Consider the following 24,104-nt stretch of genomic DNA (forward strand, 5'->3'; position numbering starts at 1 on the left):
TTTTTTGTTCAACAGGAGAAATAAACTAATACAGGTTTGGAACAATTTAAATTATTTTTGGCTGAACTATCCCTTTAACATTGCCATTACTTGTATGCCAATTTGACCCACTATTAAGTATTACACAAGTATTAGTAGGCCTATTACACTTGCATAATTAGTATTGCATCAAAGCTTATGTTCCTTTGTTGGTCGCTTATTTTCTTTCAAAAGAAGAAAATAGCTGGAAATATTCAATATCGGGTTTATCTCATGTCCAGCGAGTGACCTACAAAGTGAGCACTAACCCTAACACCCAGCTCTCTTTTAAACCTCAGTGTCCCTTTAATCTGCGGATCAACGCGCTGACGTCAGCTAACCCCCTGGGCCACGCGCTTCCATTGGCTGGAGGTGACGTAAACGGCATTTTTTTCCTCCTGAACCATGACCTCATCCTTAGTTCATTTATAGTGCCTAAGTGCACCTTCTGTTTTCCCGGCTGGCTAATATCTACTATCGCTTATCTCGCTATTCGTCACGGCGTCAGTCGCTGGCCCAGATGCGCTGCAGAAGAATGAAGGGTTTTTGATGGGTTTTATTCGCATGTGACAGAGACTCATCCAGACTCATGCTTAGTACACACTAGTGACGTCTGCTGGCGAATGGCTTCCCATCGGAGCACAGTGCCCTACATGGAGAGCAGCTGAAAAACTCGGGATCAGGGCAAACGGAGGTGAGTCCAGGACTACGAACAGGGCGGATTGATATTTGAGACCTCGCATTTAGGCATATGGCTTTATTTGATGATAGTCGAAGAGCGAGTGTGGTTTTGGAGATGGACGCACTGGCGTGGATCGACCGCTAGTCTATCGTCTGTCTGTTTGAGGGCAACAATGACATGCTCAACAACACACTTTGGTCACAATGTGTCATCAACCGGTTCATTTATTGTTTAATAAGGTATTGTATGGTCAGTGTCACCTCACGCGTAAGAATTACAGGGAGAAAATGACAAATAATATTGAATGTTTTTTAATATTTGAGTGAGGCTTGTGCTCATTGCAGTCTAGGAGCTTTGTTATTATTATAGTCCTCTGAATGTCCAGCATCAGGTTTATATAGTAGCCTACATACAATTTACATGAAAGAAATATATATATATATATATATATATATATATATATATATATATATATATATATATATATATATATATATATATTTATTTTTGTGTGTGTGTGTGTGCGCGCGAAGCAGACCCTACAAATGAGCGGGAAAAATGCTAAGAAGATGTTGATGATAATTAAACATTAAACAATGATAACAAAATAACACTTGCTATAATAAGTAGTCATTGATTTTTAACATTTTAATTAGTGGTTTCCAAAATTGATTTTAACTTTGTAATGTATATACAGTAAAATTTAATATTTAGTTTAAATAATTAATATTAACTGCAACTATAATAATACATTGTAATAACTGTTTTTTAGTAATAATATAACATGATAAAATAAAAATAAATATTGAATTGGATTGATATTATCACAAAAAATTGTAAAATAACAGAAATAATACTTTTTATTATTTTTATATTAATGATCAATATAATTATTGAATGATTACTCAAAGCTATTAACATTATACAATATAAAATATAATATCATGTATAAAATATGGTGTTACTCATTGTGATAATTTATTATTGACATTAGTAATATGCTGTTTTTATGTTAGCATAATGTGATACTATTAAGGATAGTTTGTCCTATTCTACAAATGAGCTTTATTATTACATAAATATAGCATTCATTTTCTCATAATAGATGGATGGATGGATGGATGAATGGGTGGATGGATTAATCTCAGGCTGCAGGGTTTAGATCTTGCTCATGCTCTGAGTGCACATGGCTATAGTTTGCCTCAGAAGGATAACTTTGAGAACGTTGTCTCTTTATGGTATATACAGACATCTATTGGTGCATTGATTTGAAATTATATGATATTTTTTGTGATTTGAAATATCATGAAACTAAAAAACTTCTTGCGCCATAATGTGAAAGACAGATCGGCCCATGTTACCAAATCCAGTTCATCACAACAGATGATATCACTGCAAAAATGATTAACAAATGCATGCAGGCTCAGGCAGAACAATGGTCTATATCACCCTGCGTATGGCACAGAGTCCAAATAAGTGATGTCATCCATATAGTTAATGAATAACACAGATTAAGATATTTTGCTTTCTTTTCTCTTCCATTCTGTGATGTTTGTCCGCTGTTGTCCAGGTGCAGTCTGTCATTAGAAAGCAGTTGCTGTCACTTTAAACAGAGACGCGCTTCTCTTTGTTTTGCTGTCATGGGTCATTTCAGCCAAAAAAAGAATACGAATATATATTTTCTTTTGTTTCCCAACATGCTACTCGGAAGTAGTATGGAATCCCTGAAAATCAATAGAACAGATGTTTGGAGTGCTTCATTCTTTGGGATGTGAGGCGACAGCCTCCGCAACCTCTCCGCATGCCCAGACTACTTTTTTCCCTTTCCGTTTTTATATTCCGTTGCCATGGCAACTGTGTAGTCTCACTCCATCTCCACATCTTTGCACCACTGTTGTTTATGCCAGAATTTTTGATGATGTAAAGCAATTACACTACCAGTCAGTTTGGAATAATTATGATTATTTTATTTTTTTATGTTTCTGAAAAAAGTGTCTTCTTCAGTGCTCACCAAAGTTGAATTTATTTGCTCAAAAATATGGCAAAACGCATATTTTTTTACCATTTAAAATAACTGTTTTGTATTTTAATATACACTCACCTAAAGGATTATTAGGAACACCATATACTAATACTGTGTTTGACCCCCTTTCGCCTTCTGAACTGCCTTAACTCTACGTGACATTGATTCAACAAGGTGCTGAAAGCATTCTTTAGAAATGTTGGCCCATATTGATAGGATAGCATCTTGCAGTTGATGGAGATTTGTGGGGTGCAAATCCAAGGATGAAGCTCCCGTTCCACCACATCCCAACAATGCTCTATTGGGTTGAGATCTGGTGACTGTGGGGGCCATTTTAGTACAGTGAACTCATTGTCATGTTCAAGAAACCAATTTGAAATGATTCAAGCTTTGTGACATGGTGCATTATCCTGCTGGAAGTAGCCATCAGAGGATGGGTACATGGTTGTCATAAAGGGATGAACATGATCAGAAACAATGCTCAGGTAGGTCGTGACATTTAAACGATGCCCAATTGGTATTAAGGGGCCTAAAGTGTGCAAAGAAAACAGCCCTCACACCATTACACCACCACCACCAGCCTGCACAGTGGTAACAAGGCGTGATGGATCCAGGTTCTCATTCTGTTTACGCCAAATTCTGACTCTACCATCTGAATGTCTCAACAGAATTTGAGACTCATCAGACCAGGCAACATTTTTCCAGTCTTCAACTGTCTAATTTTGGTAAGCTTGTGCAAATTGTAGCCTTTTTCCTATTTGTAGTGGAGATGAGTGGTACCCGGTGGGGTCTTCTTCTGTTGTAGCCCATCCACCTGAAAGTTGTGCAGATTTTGGCTTCACAATTGCTTTGCTGCGTACCTCGGTTGTAACGAGTCAAAGTAGCTCTTCTATCAGCTTGAATCAGTGTCCATTCTCCTCTGACCTCTAGCATCAACAAGGCATTTTCGCCCACAGGACTGCCACATACTGGAAGTTTTTCCCTTTTCACACCATTCTTTGTAAACCCTAGAAATGGTTGTGCGTGAAATCCCAGTAACTGAGCAGATTGTGAAATACTCAGACCGGCCCATCTGACACCAACAATCATGCCATGCTCAAAATTGCTTAAATCCCCTTTCTTTCCCATTCTGACATTCAGTTTGGAGTTCAGGAGATTGTCTTGACCAGGACCACACCCCTAAATGCATTGAAGCAACTGCCATGTGATTGGTTAATTAGATAATTGCATTAATGAGAAATTGAACAGGTGTTCCTAGTAATACTTTAGGTGCGTGTAGTTTAAAATGTAATGTATTCCTCTGATGCAAAGCTGAATTTTCTGCATCATTATTACTGCAGTCTTCAGTGTCACATGATCCTCCCAAAATCATTCTAATATGATGATTTGATGCTCAAGAAACATTTATGATGATGATGATTTATTATTATTATTATTATCAATGTTGAAAACATATAAAAAAAAAATTTGCGGAATATTTAGCAAGGATGCATTTAATTGATATTATGCATCGAAGAAACCTGAAAAAACATATTATTAGTTCTTAATAATAATATACAATATTAATAATTGAGCTCAAATAATAATAGATAATAATTAAGCATCAAATCATCATATTAGTATGTATTTATTGTCAAATATTTAGCAAGGATGCATTAAATTGATATTAATTAAAGAAACCTGAAAATTGTTTTATTATTTCTTAATAATAATAACCATTATTAATAATTTAGCACTAATAATAACTTATCATAAGCATCAAATCATCATATTATAATGATTTCTGAAGGACCATGCTAAACTGCTGAATACATTTTCACATGTATTAAAATAGAAACATGTATTCTGAATTGTAACAATATTTCACAATAGTTTTCCTTTACTGTATGATGATAATAATAAGTTTCTTGAGCAGCAAATCATCATATTAGAATGATTTCTGAAGGATCATGTGACTGAAGACTGAAATAATGATGCTGGAAATTCTGCTTTAAATCACAGGAATGAATTACATTTTACAATATATTCAGTTATTTTAAATTGTAATAATATTTCACAATATTACTGTTTTTACTGTATTTTTGCACTCATTCTAGAAAGTGCAAGACAGGTGTAAATATTAAATAACAGCACAAGGTAATGATCCACCGGTGGTCTCGAGAGAATACACACCTTCTCATTTCGACATACACAGTGTTAAACTGCAGTGCCCCCCCCCCCCCCACTCGACTCGAATTGTCAAGCCGAAGGAACGCCATTAGACACATGCAGCGTCAGCTTTGTTATTCTCTGACGTGCCTCCACTTCTTCATCCCATCCTGCAGGCCGGGGGTGGGGGGTGGCGGGGCTGTTGTCATGCTACCGATCGTCCGATTGAAGGAGAGGTTACAGTGAGGGCTCCTTTTCTCCAAGGTGTGGCTGTACATCCTTCCTGTGGTGCGATTAGAGAGACAGAAGGGTGGTAAGGAAGATTCTGTCTCTAGTGGATTAGTCTGGAATTGTGCATGTTTGTGTTCTGGTGAGAGGATGAAGGTTATGGTTACTTATGGTTACTGGGAATGTGATCAAAACAAAGGCGTCCATGTTGGGATGGTGGTTGCGTGAGGCTGCTCCGTCGCTCACCTCGCACTGGGTTTGTTTATGTGGATGTGATGTGAAACTGATTATTTGACTTACAACTGTTTGGATAGAAAGACTGGAAGTGTGAGGTGAAATGGAGATTGTGTGTTTTGTTTATGCTTTTAAACATTTTGTTGGAATGCTTGTTTTTCTTCTATTATTTTCTATATAGCAAAAAGTGTAGTGAGTATATTTATATACCACACGTGTGTGTGTGTGTGTGTGTGTGTGTGTGTGTGTGTGTGTGTGTGTGTGTGTATATATATATATAATATACACACACACACAGAAATATTGCATTAGAGTCTCCTGATTTCTGCATGGCGCTGCAGAAATCTCAATGTTGCAGCATCACCCTCCCTTAATGCACCAGAGAGAGAGAGAGAATGAGAAATTGACGGAAAGATAATGTGTGAAAGTTTGCAGCAGCTTGCAGTCAAGGTTATTATTGTTAGCAAAAGCTATTGCAAAGATGAAAACAAGCGGTACAACATATTTTTGCTAACAAACATTTTTATGTGAACAGAATTTAAACAAACTGCAAAATGATGTTCATCATTCTTAGTTTTTTTTCCCATAGTTATTTATTTTTGTTAAGTAAAATAACAATTAAAACATTTGCATGTGAACAAAAACAAAAAATATAAATATGCACTAAAATACAAAGAAAAACTAAAGAAACATTCATTGTTATTAGTTGTTTTGTATTTTTTAATAGTTTTTTGTTTTATTTTTGCTAAGTAAAATAACAACTAAAACATTTGGAAGTGAATTAAAACTAGAAAAACTCAATAAATGTTCATAGTTATTCATTTTTTCCATTTTTTTCCATTTTTTTTAGTAAAATAACAACTCTTACATAACATTTGCAAGTGAACAAAAACTATAAATATGCGCTAAAGTGAATAAAACTTGGTTAAAATATTTTTTTTCTTTTGTTTTTTTTGTTTCATTTTCAAGTAAAATAAAATCTAAATGTTTGCAAGCAAACAAAAACGGAATCTATAAATATGTTATAAAATAAAATAAAAACGTAATATAACTGCATACAATTATAATAACTGCATTGTCATTTTGTTTCCTTATATTTTTTGTTTATGTTTAAGTAAAATAAAAACCAAAAAAATTGCAAATAAACAAAAACTACAAACCTTTATTAAAGTAAACAGAATGTCATTAAAATTGGATTAAAGTCTTCATCGTTTTTGGTCATTTATTGAGTTTTCGTATTTTCACTGAATGTTGGATGGACTGAGTTAATTAATCTCTTAAAGTTAGGGTAGGCAAAATTACTCATAAGCACTTCTTTATACTGGTTAAAACATCTGCATCTTCTGTGGAAGTCCCAGGACCAAATACATTTCTTCCAATCATTGCATTCGGTCCGAATTCAATGATAGGATGACCTGCATGTCATTGCATACTTCCATGCACCTGCTTGCACAGACAGTGCGTTCATGAGGCAATACAGGGTTGAAGAAGTTCAAAGAATTAACTGCCACCGAGCACAGCAAACAAACAGCAGCCAACTTTACAATTCCTCCTGAACAAAAACAATGAGCTTTTACTATGTTCACCTAATTATTGCCTTTCGGGCAGGTACCCTTGACATTTTGGTAGCCTGAAAATAATGTAACCAGTCCGAATAAAAATAAAAAGATTTATGTAGAAAATTTAACAGGAGTCGAAATATCAATTAAAAACAAAAAACATTTATTTGGTTCTAACTGACCTGAAATTTCTATTAATTTCTGTTCTGACCTTTCTTTTTTGGGGTAAGCAGAACTGAAATAGCATTGTAAATCCATGCACCTCTTAACATTTTTGTGCACACACAGTAAAGTTTAATTGTTCACAATTTTCCCCCCACTGTGTGTGCAATCTCTTTCATTCAGCAGCAACAAAATAAATATATATAAACTAATATATAAATATAGCTGGGGAAAAAATAATTTTGATTAATCACTTACAAAATAAAAGTTTGTGTTTACTTTAAGAATGTGTACTGTGTATAATTATTATGTATATATAAATACACACTCCATGTATATATTTAAGAAAAATATTATATGTTTATGAAAAAGTTTTATATGTAAGGGATAATGTACACCCAGCCGGTTGTTATCCCAGAATAAACCCTGACAGAGTGATCAGGACCCTGACGCGAAGCGGAGGGGTCTTGGATCACTCTGAAGGGGTTTATTCTGTGATAACAACCGGCTGGGTGTACATTATCTCGCTTATTACATGGCTACTAGTCTCAAATAAATAATTATTAGACACAAAATATTGTCTTGAGATGAAATATTTTATTAGCTCTTATGCAAAGCTTCCACGAAGAAAAACAGCTCCAACCTGCATTAAGCCTAGGGATACACCACAGGAAACGCGCATGCTTCAGGATCGGCTCGGATCAGTCGGACGTAGTGGTGTACAAGAGGTAAAAACGATATAAATACTGTTCGTTTTTTTCACACAAACCGCTCGTTTCATGTCTTAGGCCATCAGTGTGTACTTACGATGGGGGATTGTTTAATTTGGACTTCTCTGTGTATGCTCTTTGAGGTGGTGACCATAGACTTGCATTATGTGAGGCACAGACAAGAAGGGTGTGACCTAAAATGATTAAAATTGAAACTACTGGGGAAACAAATACTCCTGCATCTCGGATGCCCATGAGGTAAGCTAAAACGTATCAAAATTTAATTTCAAAGTGAACTATCCCTTTAAGAACGTTTTTGTTGATTAAAGTTGAAACTATGATGAAAACATGTTGTGTTTGGGGTTGCGCCATCAGATATACAGCAAAAGGTGTAGGATTGTATTGAGTTCCTTCAGAAAAAAGTAAATATATCCAGCAAAACCTGTGGGTGAGGAGGCTAAAGCGAGTGGATGTCGTCAAAAGTGGCGCTACAGAGAAGTATTCTCAAAACGGTCCAGCTTCAAAATTATAGCAGAGCATAATTATCTTCAGCTGGGGAAATTTGAGACTAATATTACTAAACTTTAGATCTCTTTTAAAGATTGAACTCTTTGCCAGTCACTGCCTGGAGTAAAAGTAGGAACCGAACTTCTAGTGTCATGTAGGCTACTGAACAAATGTCAATGGAAGAAATAGGAAAAGCAAAACATAGTTGTAGGCTGATGGTTGATTGATGCGTGTACCACATTGGCTTTATCATCACAGCAAGTTTAGTTTGAGTGAATGTCTAACGTAAGCGGAGTAGCGCTAGTCTACAGCATGCTATCCTTTTGACCGTCAGAAGCTCACGTCTGTGCCATCTTATCCGACCCCGACGAGCAACAGAAAACGCTCATAGCCTTTTTAGTTAGATAACAGGGAAATAGACCATCTACGATAGCCTAACATATAGTAAGTCAAACAGCAACAGTCACTAAAAGAACTACTCAAGGGTAGGCTGAAGCTTATTTAAAAATTATGGTAGTAGATGGTAGTAGACTAGCGCTACATCTACTAGACCAAGGTTAGGCATTTCATGTATTGCTATCTCCTGAATTAATTAATCAGTCACTCAATAATCATGTTACCTATGTCTGAATCCCAAGCAATTTACTAGCGTTGCCATAGGAATGCTTCGGCTTTTGCCACCCGGAAGAACGTTTATTACTGTTGTGACGTCATGGTTTGCCCGTTCAAGCGCAAGATTTGAATCAGAGCTCAATATTTGCGCGCTGTGAGACGTGCGCACGCTTTTGGACGAGCGCACAGAGACAGATCTTCTCACACTGCAGAAAGTTCTTATTCGCATCTTCTAGCGAATATACCCAGGTGATGATGGCGAAAATGACTGGTCATTCGGCAGCACTTGCATGCATTGAACAAATGCTTGCATGCAGTTTACAAAGATAGACCGTTTTGCCCACGTTTTTCTTTTATTATCGCTGTTGTAGTGTAGCCTATCACTGAGGAGCCAGCATGAGTATCCATCAAAGGAAACATACATAAAGCATTATTTTTCAAGCTACAACCAGTGCCGGCGCTCCCACCACGCGCATCACGTGCTGAGCGTAGTCAAGCAAAACACAAGCTACCCATAGCAATGCGTTATGACAACGACATTTCAGACTGACAGATAAAAGATAAACGGCTTTTCCGCCATTTGTTACTGTTTTGTACACATTGTTATATTAATTATAATTCAAATTCTGTTTTATTGGCCACAATATAGTAATGATGAAAGTTGAGAGGGGCACTTTTGAGTCATTTTCAAAAAGGGCAGGGGCTCAAACCCCCAAAGCCCTCCCCTCTGCAGTGCACTTGCCTGGTGTGTCCATGGTCCTGACTCCTTTCGCAAAATGTGGCAAAATCTCCGACAGGGCTTTAATAGTCTAACGTTACAGTGAAAACGTTACAGTCGGCCCTAAATTGACAGGGTCGGTCGGGTTACGGCAAACAAAAATAATTTTTAAGGATGGCCCTAATGATGTTTGTGTGGTTTTTACATTCAAAACAATCATAACCAATAAGTAATAGGCTATTTTCTACACTGGTTTTGAGGCTCTCTCCAAAACGCTGGGTTTTGATAGGTATGCAGCACTGGAGACTTGGTTGTAAATGCCCACGGCTAGGATTGGATAAGATTTGCATATTTAATGAAGATGCCTTCAGATGAGAGAGAGAGAGAGAGAGAGAGAGAGAGAGAGAGAGAGAGAGAGAGAGAGAGAGAGAGAGAGAGAGAGAGAGAGAGAGAGAGAGAGAGAGAGAGAGAGAGAGAGAGAGAGAGAGAGAGAGAGAGAATAGCAGAACAAGAATGGAATATAATGAGATTCATCGGCCTGCCTTTGCGAGTGATGGCCAAGACTTGTCTGAGTCCAGCATACTTAGAGGATATTCTTATATTACCATGACCTTTCATATATCAAAAGCTCAAGGGAAAGTTGATTTCTCAATTCATCACCACTTTAAATTAAAAATTTAAAATTTTTACACTGTTACTGCAAACTGAAATATTTTTATGGATGACCTGAGGGAGGGTGGGATCTTATGTTTTAAAAGCTAGCTTGCTATTGCTAGCCTCTATAAAACTTCCTAGCCTAACTTTAGACTATTGGTGTATTCTGTGAAAAGAAATAAAAAGACAAGAAGGACTGTCTGAACTAGGGAATAGTACTGATATGAAAATCTTGGCCAATACCGAAAGCCTGATAATTGTTTAAAGCAGATAACCTATATATTGGCTGATAAGTCTAAATTCAGATTTTTATATAATTTTTGAGAACCTGTTAAAAAAAAGGCATGTTCCAAGCAGACAATTACGATGATGTTCTCATTTTAATTGAGTATTTTATTGTATTGTATGTGTGTCATTTTATATGTTGCACTTAACTGTATTTTCCGTTTAAGTGATTTCAATCATATTTCAAGCTATTCAAAACCATCATGGTGGTCAGTGCGCATCTGAAGTGTCTCATCTGAAGAAAATAATCCATTATTTATCGGCTTTAAGATATTTGACCAAATTTTCTTATCGGGCCAATAACGATAACATTAAAAATGAATATATCGATATATACATATATCGCTTGTACCGATATGGTGGCCTATATATTATGCATCCCTATTCTGATCATCATGTAAAACAACAGAATAGATTATGATTATCAAGGAGATAATTCACCCCAAAAATGGCAATTATGTCATCATTTATTCAACCCCAATATTGTTCCAAACCAACATGATTTTCTTCAGAGAAATAATATTCCAAGAAATGTTTCATTGTGTTTCAACACATTATTTCCAAAAGACACAAGTAAATACTATGTTTTAACCATTAAAACTACTTAAAACTAATAAAAATACAAAGCTAGTTACTTTTCCAAAACGTTAATAACCTTGCTTACAGTCTGCCACTTGGCTGTTAGAGGAGAGCTTATCCTGATCATCTGCTTAACTTTAACCATGGCCTTGGTTGTCTTTGTTCTGTGTATCTTTGCCTTGTTGCTCACTAACCTGTGGTAATGCACAATGATCTGTTGCGTTCAGTGCAAATGTGTTTTTCAAGGAAACTGGATATATGCAAGTCTTTGGTCTGCCAAAGGCGCCAATTCTAAAGCAGCAGAATTTGTCATAGAGTGACATGTTTGTCCGGTTGGAGGAGAAAGGTTACCTCGTTCCACTTTCACTTTTGGTGCGGTTAACCTCCCATTAGTAAGTCAGTGGAGGAGGGTGACAGCCAACACCATGTTTTTTTATGATGGGTGTTGCATAGAGTAGGCTTGGGAGGAATACGACTCACATGAGCAATTTTGTTTAAGAATATATTATGTTGAACTTTGATCATCTACTATGATATTTGTATGTTTTTGCTTTTTTATCTCAAATATTGTTCACATATCTGTGCTAGTGAGCACTTCCCCTTTGCCGAGATAATTCATCCATCTCACACTTTATTTTAAGGTGACATAGTTACATTTTAGTTACATTCAGTACTGAATTGTTACATTCAGTACTGAGCAATATTAATTAACTTCATGTACTTATTATAGAGTTACGGTAAGGTTAAGGTTTAATTTAGGATTAGTTACTTGTAATTTTGCATAATTTACTGTTACTAAATTACTATAGTAAGTACATGTAGTATAGTGATTCTATAATTAGAGATACATTTTGCATTTTAAAAAGTTAAGAAAAAAACTGTTCACTAACATTAAATTCCAGTATAATATTGAAAACATACTTAATTTTAATAATTCAGTGCTTGCCAAACACAAGTTACTTTCTAAGTAATTTCTTTCTAGTATTGCTTGTCAACTCTGTTACAGACAAATTAGGCAATGTGTAGAAATATCACTGGTGACAGTTTGACAGGAACAGGATTTACAATTTTAGCCAAAAATTCCACTTGCTAGCATAAATGCTAAGAGCCCATGGCACCAATGAAATCATGACTTAAAAGTCTTTTTAACAAGCCACTGTGTGATCAGTGACACATTCTGCTTTCTTTTTGTTGTTGTGGTAACAGTTTTGACATTTTTCAGAATAAATAGTAATTATTTCCTCAGAGAGAGCACACATACCTTTCAGTGCTTCAGATCTTATCAGTAAGGGAAAATGACATAATTGCCTGTATCTTACATAGTTGTAAGAAATTGCATGTATCTGTTACAGTAAGAAAGTCAAAGTATGGCACAGAATTGACGCAAGGGCTATGGACACATTTTACACAAGATAAAAGTTATTTTGAAACAATTTAATGTTGTAGAATTAGGAAAATGACTATTTAGGACTTCTTATAGCTTGATTGAGCGCATATGTTTTTATCCATATTTAAAAAAAAAAGTATTTATGTGCATCTTGACATTTTAATCTTGCAATTTTCACTGAACAAAATTATAAACACAACACTTTTGTTTTTGCCCCCATTTTTCTTGAGCTGAACTCTAAGATCTAAGACTTTTTTCTATACACAAAAAGCCTATTTATTTCAAATATTGTTCACAAATTTGTCTAAATCTGTGTTAGTGAGCACTTCTCTTTTGCCGAGATAATCCATCCACCTCACAGGTGTGGCATATCAAGATGCTGATTAGACAGCATGATTATTGCACAAGTGTGCCGTAGGCTGGCCAACAATAAAAGGCCACTCTAAAATGTGCAATTTTACTGCATTGGGGGGTCTGGAGGGTTCCGAAAACCAGTCAGTATCTGGTGTGATCATAATTTACTTCACACAATGCAACACATTTCCTTTGCATAGAGTTGATCAGGTTGTTGATTGTGGCCTGTGGAATGTTGGTCCACTCCTTTTCAATGTCTGTGCAAAGTTGGTGGATATTGGCAGGAACTGGAACACGCTGTCGAATCACCCAGTATTAACTACACCACCTTAAAACAATGTGTTATCAAATGATCTACCTCGTTTGAGCACATACATTTTTTATTTGTATTTTTTTTTACAATTTATGCGCATCTTGGCATTTCCATCCAGCAAATGTTATGCGATATCCCAAAATTCACAGAAAAATAGATGGATAGAAACCTAGCTAATAAAATGAGGGTGAATAAATTACATGATATTTGGGTCAAAAAAACCTTTTAGTATGAAACGGTTGCATAATAGTATCTATGGTAACCAAGGTAAAGTGTTGTACTGTATGGTTTGCGAACACAGCCATTTTCCTCAGCTAATGTATGTTTTACTTCAAGAAAGTTATGGCTTTCTATTCAAAAGATTAAATGAACCCACTGCAGTGTTGCTGCTGAAAACAAATATTTCCTTCATTCTCAACTGGCGCACGATTTAGTCTGTTGCTCTGCATAATGTAAAGCAGTGAGCGGTTTGGAGATTGAAGCATTCAGAAGGTCATTGCATACTTAAGCGGTTCCTGCTCTTTCAGGCCTGATCAACACATCTCCCCACTCATACACAGTCATAAACAATTCCTCGCCCTCCCTCACAGATGCCTTCCTCCAACACAGATGCACGTACGTTGAACATATAAAGCTCTTTTCAGTCTGCCAAGTGGAATATTTAGGTTTAATGTACCTCTGCAATAACAGGATTATTGTAAAGACTATATATATGATCCTTGCAGCCGTAGCTATAAATGGAACATTTTTCCAGTCTTGTTACATAATCTACATTGGTTCAGTTTCCTAGCATCACATCCTCTGGCTGTAATATAAACAGGGTTAGGATGTAATGTATCGCATATTTCCGATAAAGATCTGCTGAGTTAGAATCAGTATTGCTATTCATAAAATACTTATTAATACTGTGCAAGGAAGCCTACAACTTCATTATGGCCACATTAGTTTGTTGGTAATCAGATTTTACAGAAAATGCAATATTTTGACATATAATACACACAGTAAAACAAACTTGGTAACTTAGATATAAATGTTTATATATAAATGTTTATATATATATGTTTATATATATATATATATATATATATATATATATATATATATATATATATATATATATATATATATATATATATATATATATATATATATATATATATATATATATATATATATATATATATATATATAGTGTGTGTGTGTGTGTATGTATGTATGTATATATAAAAATGTTATATATAAATATACAATTTTTTTCTTTTATATATAATATATACATGCTTGTGTGTATTTCTATACACATAATAATTATACACCGTACACACATATATTATGTAAACACAAACTTTTATTTTTGGATACATTTAAATATATCGTTGTAAATGTAATATAATGTTGTAATTACTGTGTTTGTATAATACAGTGAATTGAATATTTACAAATGTAAGGATATTTATCACATTATTTTTATTTGGAACATTATAGTCACAAACTAAAATATAAGATTTACAAAGGAATGAATAAATGGTATCAAACCCTAATCCTACCCTAATCCTATAGTAAGTACATGTAGTTCATTATTATTACTCAGTACCTAAATATTTAATTGCATGGTAACAATGACACCTTAAAATAAAGTGTAACCAAACCTTTTTTCATTTGAGTTCCCAAAACTGACACATGTTAAGTAATTGAATTGTTTTATTGAGTTGAGTTTATTTTGAGTTCTATGAACTTGTTTCTTTTAATTTAGACAAACTTTAATTTACTAATAATTCCTATTTGCCAGCATGCTTTGCCATGGCACTTGAAAGGGAGAGTAATTGCTCAAATTAAGTTTTTTGTGCAAGTTTAATGTTAAATGGGAGATTTAGTAGTGTTTTAATGTTTTGCTGTATTAATTTTGGAAAAGTGTCTGTTATGCTTTTTTTGTGGGGTTTACCATCATGGTGACGAGTGGAGCATGAGCTTGTTTTGAGAACAGATATATGTTAAATGGATTATATTGCTGTTCTCTTTCAGCAAGTGCTATAACATTTTAGCATTTGTTGAATTAGCTAGTTACATTTCCACTACTACAAATATTAAGTTACTCAAAATTGTTAAGTTTAAGAGCAATTCAAATGTCCAAAAGTACAAATTGAAATTTGAAATCTGCTTACTTAAACTTTGAACTTCTTATCTTAAAATGTAACTGATTACCTATATTTTTTTACCTACAACATATTTGGGTTTATAATGTAAACTGAAGAATTGTACATAGTTTTTAGTCACTTTAAGAATGTAACTATACTGTATTTTTTTTAGTATTATATATTTTTGCCATGAATATAGTCTTTTATGCTAACATGACATTAAAAAGGTAAATAAACAGTATTGACAATGGCATTTTGGCTATGATAAAAAATATATTATTAAATGTGTTTACAATACTTTTTTAGTAATTCTCTATTTCATGCTTTTTTAGAATTTGGGTCTATATGTGCATCTGTCGGACAGCTAAGAATTGGTGATCACTGTCGATGAGAGGGGGCACTTGATGCATTTATTGAAGGTTGTAGTGTGACAGCAGATGTTGCTTGGGCTGCAGCTGGCTTTCATACTCCCAGAGCTTAGTTTGCCCTAACGCAGGTGGTTCCCGTTTCATTAGTGTCATTAATTCCAGAAACATACGCAAATGCAGACGTGAATGCCTGGCCAATGAATTGCAAGTGCGCTGTATCATCGTGCAGACTCAGCTTGTGTTTTTGCACTGCTGTGGCGGTAGCACACCTTAATACCCAAGGAAGCGATAAAGTTATCTTTAAACGTCTCTGCCATTAATCTGGATGTGTTCTTATTCAGACTGCTGGCTATTCACTTCCATATGCGTTTTGTCAATAGAAATGTGTCATTCACTACTGTAAAGGGACATGACCGGCTGGTGGTTTTTGAGCACAGAGCGCAGACGCTACTAATTCAAAGTAGCTAAGAATAAACTAAAAAAGTTACAGTGTAGCTTTAAGTTTTTAAATATTCCATAAGCTAAAAAGTTATAAAAATTACAAATCACACATTATTCATTAATAGATGTCATTGTTTTGGGGGAATAGCACCAAATTGCATAAAAGACTTATTAATGATATAATTTTATATTTATATTCCCTTTATGTTTTATATTGCATGTTGGTTGTACCACATGACTTTGAATGAATGAATTACACATTAATTCATTTTCAGTGAAGCACTTTTGGTTATTTTAAGGTGTCCTTATTACAGTTTAATTATACATTTACTTATTGAGTAAGGTTAATTAACAACATACTGTTTACATACTAAAAGGTAGGTTTGTGGTTAGTTGCATACATGCAATTATGCATAATTTACTGTTGTTACTTTAGTAAGTACATGTAATAACAAGGACACTATAAGATAAAGTGGTATAATAGTTAAAATAGTAATTTAATAATTTCGCAGAGAATAATTTTATTGCACATTCTTGGGGTCTAAAGATGTTTGTGATGCATTTTATTTACATTCACCATTCAGTCTTTAATTTTGTCCTGTGTAGTTTTTCATTACAAGAACAACAATCCTAACTGTATTATGAAAAGACTAAACGAGATGCACCCTACCCATTTATGATTGTTGGCGATGTGCTGTCTGAAATAAAAATGCTAAAAAAAACTCTATTGTTTTTGTCTTTCCGCAGACACCATGCGCACCTTGATGTCTCTTTGTGACCTGTGTCAGTGATTTTACTATCACTGATCCACAGCCTCTGCCTTGGTTGTCGTTGTGAGCCACCTTCATCCAGAGAGGGGTACCTCCATGGCGGGGGAGAAGAGCCGTCGCAGCGTCATGGATATCAAGCGCCTGGCGGGCCTGCTCCAGCGCGGAGCCGGGCGATTGCTGGTCATCGACAGTCGGACTTTCTCGGAGTACAACGCCTCGCATGTGCACGGTGCCGTTAACGTCTGCTGTTCCAAACTGGTCAAGAGGAGGCTTCAGCAGGACAAGGTGTCAGTTACCGAGCTCCTGCAACCCAACGGAAAGGTCAAGGTATCGAGTGTGTGTTTGAGAGAATGTGTGGGTAGTTTACTTAATCGAAAAATTGGGGAACTATCAGTGGCATCCAAAGGAGGTTGTTGTGTGTACGTGGACAGCTGCAAGCCTTTGAAGGGTTCGGTTTACAATGCTGTTCGTGTTGTCGCTTCAAAATATTATAATGAACTAATATTTACTTGTGAACACCCATTAAAGAGTCCCTGCTTTTGGCGCCAACTTGCAACATCTGCAGTCAAATTCATATGCGTGTATAGTATTTGACACTTCCTTATGTAAAATGATTTTGTAATTAGGTGTAGTAGTCAACGTTCAGTTTGAAGTCAAACTAAATCTTTGAGACAACACAAACCGGGGGTCTTGATGTTTGACACGCAGCTACCCTTGTTCTTCCCAGATTGCTCATTCCTAAATTTGGAGGATCACTGTAGGTTTATTAGTTATCAGAGGCTCTGAAATTGGAGACTTGAGTTTTCCATGACTTCTACATTGAATATGACATCATTTTTCCCTCCCGCCCGACTGGCATGCCAAGTCTTTATATTTTTAGGCACTCTGTGAAACTGACAAAACTCAGAGGGGGAAATCCAACCACCGACAGATGTCACGTAAAACTCCATGCCATTACTGATGAGGTCAATGGCGAAAACTGATCTGCTTTTATTGCGTACCTTGCTTCCCGAAAAAATTGCGCCGCATAGGGAATACAGTACAATTTTAAGTCACACCAATGATAAACACTGATGGTCTCAAACCCACCATGACACAACGCCCTGTTTTTGAGGGCATAGACGCAGCTTGCCTTTTTGATTGTCATTTCCTCATATTAAGGTTCACGAATGAGTGAACAACCTGTCATGCATGCAGTCTTGTGCTTTTCCGGTTTGGCTTGCAATAAGAATGTTTGCAAGCTCTTTGTTACCCATTTCAACTTGGTTTTTAGTTGCATTTTTTTGCGTCTCATCTATTAATTTACACAATTGAGAGTGTGAATGTCCAGCGTGTTCCCTGCCTGAGGCTCAAGATGCAGGGATAGACTCCAGCATCCTGCAATTACTGTAAAAGAAGCAAGTTTTTTGATGGATGGATGGATGGATGGATGGATGGATGGATGGATGGATGGATGGATGGATGGATGGATGGATGGATGGATGGATGGATGGATGGATCATGGATCATGGATTTGGGTAGCATAAAGAGAAACATTTAAGGGCGATACAAATGTACTGATATAATAATGAAGGAAAAAAGCTTTATTAAAAAATGAAATTCATAAAAAGAAACCCATATTAATTAGCATGGCATAATCTTCTATTGTTATTTCTTCAAAAAGTAACAACAACTATATTTGAACAAAGAATCATACAGAAAAAAAATATGCCTTGAAAAATTCTGTATATTTAAAAATGCTTGAAAATAAGATTTCAAGGTGTTAGTAAATATTTAGTTATTTTTTACTTTATGGTTACACCATGACATTTTTTGAGTAATTAAATGTAAACATTTGGTTTCGTCATAACCATATGAAACCAACATGAATGCACATGGTCTGTTTCTAAGAATTTGGCTAAATAATTTATATAGATTATTTAGATTATTATTATTAGATTATTCTTCAAATATTCTTCGATATGTACTTCTTCCAATATGTTTCATATGTTTTAGTATGGTGTTGTCGCTGAGTATGTCAGCTCTGGGTCTTTGTGTGCTATTTGTTTCCAAAAAAGGCATTTTGATTTGGATCTGCTGGCCAAAACCAGTTCCATCTGAATTTAACAGAGTGGCACTGTTTTCTTGGGTCACTCTTTCGCGGCACTCCCCATTTCTTTCCACTGCCGAGCCTAGAGGCTGTGTGGCTTTTATTATCTCCCTCAGTAAAGAGGATAACACTTGTGATTAATGCAAGTCCTGGATAAAGCTGGAGCTATCTGGGTGTAAGTGGGGGGAGGTGGGATGGGGGCGAATTCAGGAAACTCTTTGTTATTGGATGAGCATGACATCATAATCTTTAGTGTGGCCACTGACAGAGCGCTAGCTAAGCACGTGCAAATCGTCTACGCGACTAGCGCAGGATCCAGACAAAACCCTTACCCCCCCCACTGCTTTGGACAGCTGCCATTGCCAGAAGTTGTGGCATCAATGTGTGAGCTGAAAGTAACGACATCACCGCAACCAAAGGCCACCAGTGTGGTCCATTGTGAGTGCGAATAAAGGAAGGAAGTGAAAGAGGGTATTAATGGATGGGTAGCACACATCCACACTGAGATAATGCCTGAGGTCCCCCATGGCTCTGTGTTCAGCCCATTTCAGATTACATCAGCGGAAGGCACCATATGCACCAATTGCATGGCCTGCATTGTAAATGGGTCAGTGTTAAGTGCAGTAGATAGAGTGCAATGGTACAGAAGCAGGTCTTCCTTTGCAGCCAGGAACAGTCTTGGCTTATGGTAATCTGTGCTGCTGAATGTTCCATTGAGCTGGTACTGACAGATGGCTATGTAGTCGCCCAGAGCGAAGACAGCCGAATAGGCAGATCTGAAGGATGTACAGATTGAACAATGGCTCAAGAAATCAAGGCGATTATCCAGGCCTTTATTTTACACTCTTTATAAAACATACACCTTTTCAAAATTTCACTCATGTTTCTATTTTCTAACAAAAACATCAATAATGATTTTACATGCAAAACTCACTGCCAGGCTGATGCGAATTGTTGGCAGTGTGTTGCTACACTATATTGCCAAACATATTGGGACACCCCTCCAAATCATTGAATTCAGGTGTTCCAATCACTTCCATGGCCACAGGTGTATAAAATCAAGCACAAGGTCTGCTTCTACAAACATTTGTGAAAGAATGGGAGCTCATTCTCAGGAGCTCAGCAAATACAAACATTTGTGATGTTTGAATTTCATTCGAAAGTCCATTCGTGAAAGTGAAATGCTGAGGAGCACAGTGCGCAGAAGTCGCCAACTTTCTGCACAGTCAATAGCTACAGACCTCCAAACTTTGTGTGGCGTTCTGATTAGCTCAAAAACAGTGCATAGAGAGCTTCATGGAATAGGTTTCCATGGCCGAGCAGCTGCATCAAGGCCTTACATCACCAAGTGAAATGCAAAGCGTCCGATGCAGTGGGGTAAAGCTCGTCGCCACTGGACTCTAGAGCAGTGGAGACATGTTCTCTGGAGCGACCAATCACGCTTTTCTGTCTGACGAGTCTGGATTCGGCAGTTACCATGATAACGGTTCTTGCCTGACTGCATTGTGCCAAGTGTAAAGTTTGGTGGAGGGGGGTTTATGCGGTGGGGTTGTTTTTCAGTGGTCGGCTCTTAATGCTTCAGCATACCAAGACATTTTGGACAATTGCATGCTTTGTGGGGATAGTTTGGGGATGGCTCCTTCCTGTTCCAACATGACTGTACACCAGTGCTCAAACGAGGCCCATAAATACATGGATGAGCGAGTCTGGTCTGGAGGAACTTGACTGGCATGCACAGAGTACTGACCTCAACCTGATGGAACACTTTTGGGATGAATTTGAGCAGAGACAGAATCTCTGAATTTGAGCAGAAGGTCTGCGAGGCAGACATTCTCGTCCAACATCAGTGCCTGACCTCACAAACCTAAACTGAAGGGATGCACAACAGAGTCCGTTAAAGATGACAAAGTAGTATGTCCCAAAACTTGCATACTCTTTTGCTACACACTTAAAAGTATGTACTTTTTCTTCACAAAAAGAGCACATACTTTTAGGACGTAGTATCAGTAGCCGAATTGGGATGCAACATATAAACTTCTGAAATGCTGCTTTACTGCTGAATTGATTAATTTTACCACATTAACAATGTTATTTTCCTGCTTTGACTCGATCATAAAACGTTATATGTATGTGACTTGACTTGAGCAATATGTATGCTCAAATATGTGCAAATCACATCAACAACACACTAAAAGAAGTAAGAAGCTTCCTGTACTGTAGCTTCCTACACATATTTTCATGTGAAAATTGACTCCAACATCGTTGACTGTGTCCTGATGCATCCACAGAACATGTAAAAGGATAGAGGACATACTTGTCAACAAGTTAAATTATAACAAACGAGCCCAATGAAAATCGAATGGCACTGGTCAGTGGTCTAAAGAGATATATGTATCCACACAGGCCCCGACAGGTGATATTAATAGTAATCGAACGTGCCATTTTTAAAATTCTGCTGATGTCACAGCATGCAAACGATCTAAATGTGTTATAGATCTCAGCAGTGACCTTGGGAACATCCTGTGGCTCTTGGAAAATGTAGCTATTTGACATGCTCGTATTTGTGGGTGACACCTAACTATTACTGAACCGCTCTATTGCTCGGTTTAGTAATAATTGGGTGCCTAATTACAACCCCATAGCACTAGCTGATGGGATATTCGAGGCATCTATGGCTATGTTTGGAATAGCATATTACCATGATAGTTTTAATTTTCCTTCAGTATGCAATATATACTGTATACTATTCGCATTGTGCCAATTTCTGTATGTGTGGAATACCTGAATAAATATATTTTTTGCACTTTATTTTAAGTGCACTTATGTGTACTTAGTGTTTTTACTTAAGAAAGTACTAGTTAATATAAGGTAACTATATGGGTTAAGTTTAGGTTTAGGGGGTTATTTCAGGTTTAGTACATTGTTATTACCTAGTTATTGTTATAAGTACATAGTATGTACATGGGGAAGAGGACTGTAAAATAGTGCTGCCATATTTAAAAAAGTTAAATATCGCAATAACATAAGAAATAATATTATACATCATACTATGCATTATATATACATTTTCTCAAATAATTAATAATAAAAAAAACATTATACAGTATATAATAAATGTATTATGTTGTTATCCAACGTAATTAATAATTAAAATAATAAACAGTATATTATACATAATAGAGTACATTTTATGTATTGTCTAAAATATATACATTATACATGCCATTTCATATTTAAATATGCAGCACACTACAATGAATATCATTGCACTTGAGGTGATCTTACTTTTCCAGTGCAAAATATGAGCTGTGAAATATTTCTCTGTCTGCCTGCGAGATGTTTATGATTAGAATTTTACACAAAATAAAAAATATTGTAAAATAATAAATACAATTTTGTAAAAATAATAAATAAAAAAACCTAATTTCAGAGAAAACTGGACATCACTTTTTAAATGAATAATATATAATTTTGATGTTGACCAGAAGGACTTTGTTGTCAACTGTTTTTTATTACTAAGTCATATGTGTAATTAATTGTCCAATTATTATTATTATTATTATTATTATTATTATTATTATTATTATTATTATTATTATTATTATTATTATTATTATTATTATTATTATATGTGTAATTAGTTATCAATTATTTTTATTACTATAATAAGTACATAGTTTGTACATGGAGAAGATGACTAAAATAAACTGCTACCGTTACCATATATATATATATTGTTGATTTTTTGTTTTTAAAACAATAAAGTTTTTTTTCTTCTTATCCAAGATATTGCATAAAATAATAAATGCATAAAGTAAATATTATACTGTAGATTGTATTTTTCTCAAATAATCAATAAATAAATATAATACATTATATAGTACATTTATTTTCCAAAATAAAATAAGATAAATTAATAATTTTAGAGAAAACTGTACAACACATTATTAGTAAAACAACAACAACAACAACAACAACAACAACAACAAAAAAAAACGTTGAAAATGAAGTCATATGTGTAAATGTGGAAGCATTCAAGTTTGCCCTAAAGGTGACCCAGGCTTCAGCAGGCCTTCACGGGAGGCCATGCTTCTCAGAGACCATAATCCCCAGGTGATGATGTCACGTCTGGATTTAGCTTTCATCCAATTAAGGTGGAACACCTTGTACCGAAGCAGGAGGGGCCTGTGGGAGAATGGCAGGGCGATGAGAAGGGAGGCTTAGGCCTAGTTTCTCACTATCCTGTCAATCAATAGCCTCTGTTTAATACCTTATCTAACAGCTAAGCTTCACTTGCATAATCGGTCAAGGTAAATGAAGAAGGATACACGTAAACGTATTCCAGGCCCTTTAAAACCAGGACCAAGGTGCTGTTATTTAACTTTCTCAGTTAGGCTGGCAGGGAATGCATGGTAATCTTCCACTCGAGTCCCACCTTCGGCAGGTAACGTCACCTTTTAGGCGCACTGCCAAGTTGACGGTGTTGTAAGTGTACACAGAGGCCGACTTTCGTTTTCGTTTAAATACACCTTCTCACCTTCTTGCTTTTAGGTACACCCTATATTTGCAAAGTTCACTGGTTGTGCTATGGATTTGAATTAAATTATCAATATATTTTACTGTAAAGACCAAAACAAATTTTCACTTGCACAAAAGGAAATATGACTACATCATATAACTGAAGTCTACAGGTGGTAAACTTTTAAAATTTAGTCAGTGCTGTTTATAATAAAGGCTAGGTTAGGTAGGATTTTACCTTTTATTTAAAGATGAACATTTTGTCATAATTTTTTCACCCTTACCCTGTATGAGTTTCTTTAGTAATGAGTAAGTAATGACAAATTTTACATTTTTGGATGAACTATCCCTTTAAAAGAGCTTGAGCATTTAAAGCTGCAGACGATATAACTGCAGTGCTTGCTTATAATAAACAGAATGTTATCGTCCATTGGTGTGAGTGCTATTAATCATTATAGTTATCTTTATAATTTATCGTTCTTGGTGTGATAAAATCATTGACCAGAACCATGACGTTTAACGTTCAATAAGCACTTATCCTGCAGCGCGTATTGACTCTGTCAGCATCTGTTTCATGCACACATCATGGGTGAGTGTAACGTCGGCCAGT

General features: G+C 35.8%; 1 protein-coding gene across 6 annotated transcripts in view; it reads left to right on the forward strand.

Annotated features, from left to right (window-relative positions):
* The first annotated feature begins 423 nt into the window (after window positions 1-423).
* Window positions 424-24,104, forward strand: part of dusp8a (dual specificity phosphatase 8a) — a 65,239-nt gene continuing 41,558 nt past the window's right edge. The window contains exons 1-3 of one of the 6 annotated variants that reach the window (XM_067435781.1): window positions 7,574-7,782; window positions 7,908-8,022; window positions 16,865-17,214. In XM_067435781.1, the coding sequence (XP_067291882.1) occupies window positions 16,984-17,214 (231 nt within the window). In that variant the 5' untranslated portion in view covers window positions 7,574-7,782; window positions 7,908-8,022; window positions 16,865-16,983. Of the gene's footprint in view, window positions 713-822; window positions 940-5,031; window positions 5,185-5,240; window positions 5,356-7,573; window positions 7,783-7,907; window positions 8,023-16,864; window positions 17,215-24,104 lie in introns of those variants that run through there. The other 5 variants (XM_067435780.1, XM_067435785.1, XM_067435782.1 and 2 more) reach the window with 5 other exon arrangements.

This window comes from Pseudorasbora parva, chromosome 25 (assembly GCF_024679245.1).
Source record: "Pseudorasbora parva isolate DD20220531a chromosome 25, ASM2467924v1, whole genome shotgun sequence".
Classification (NCBI taxonomy): Eukaryota; Metazoa; Chordata; class Actinopteri; order Cypriniformes; family Gobionidae; genus Pseudorasbora; species Pseudorasbora parva.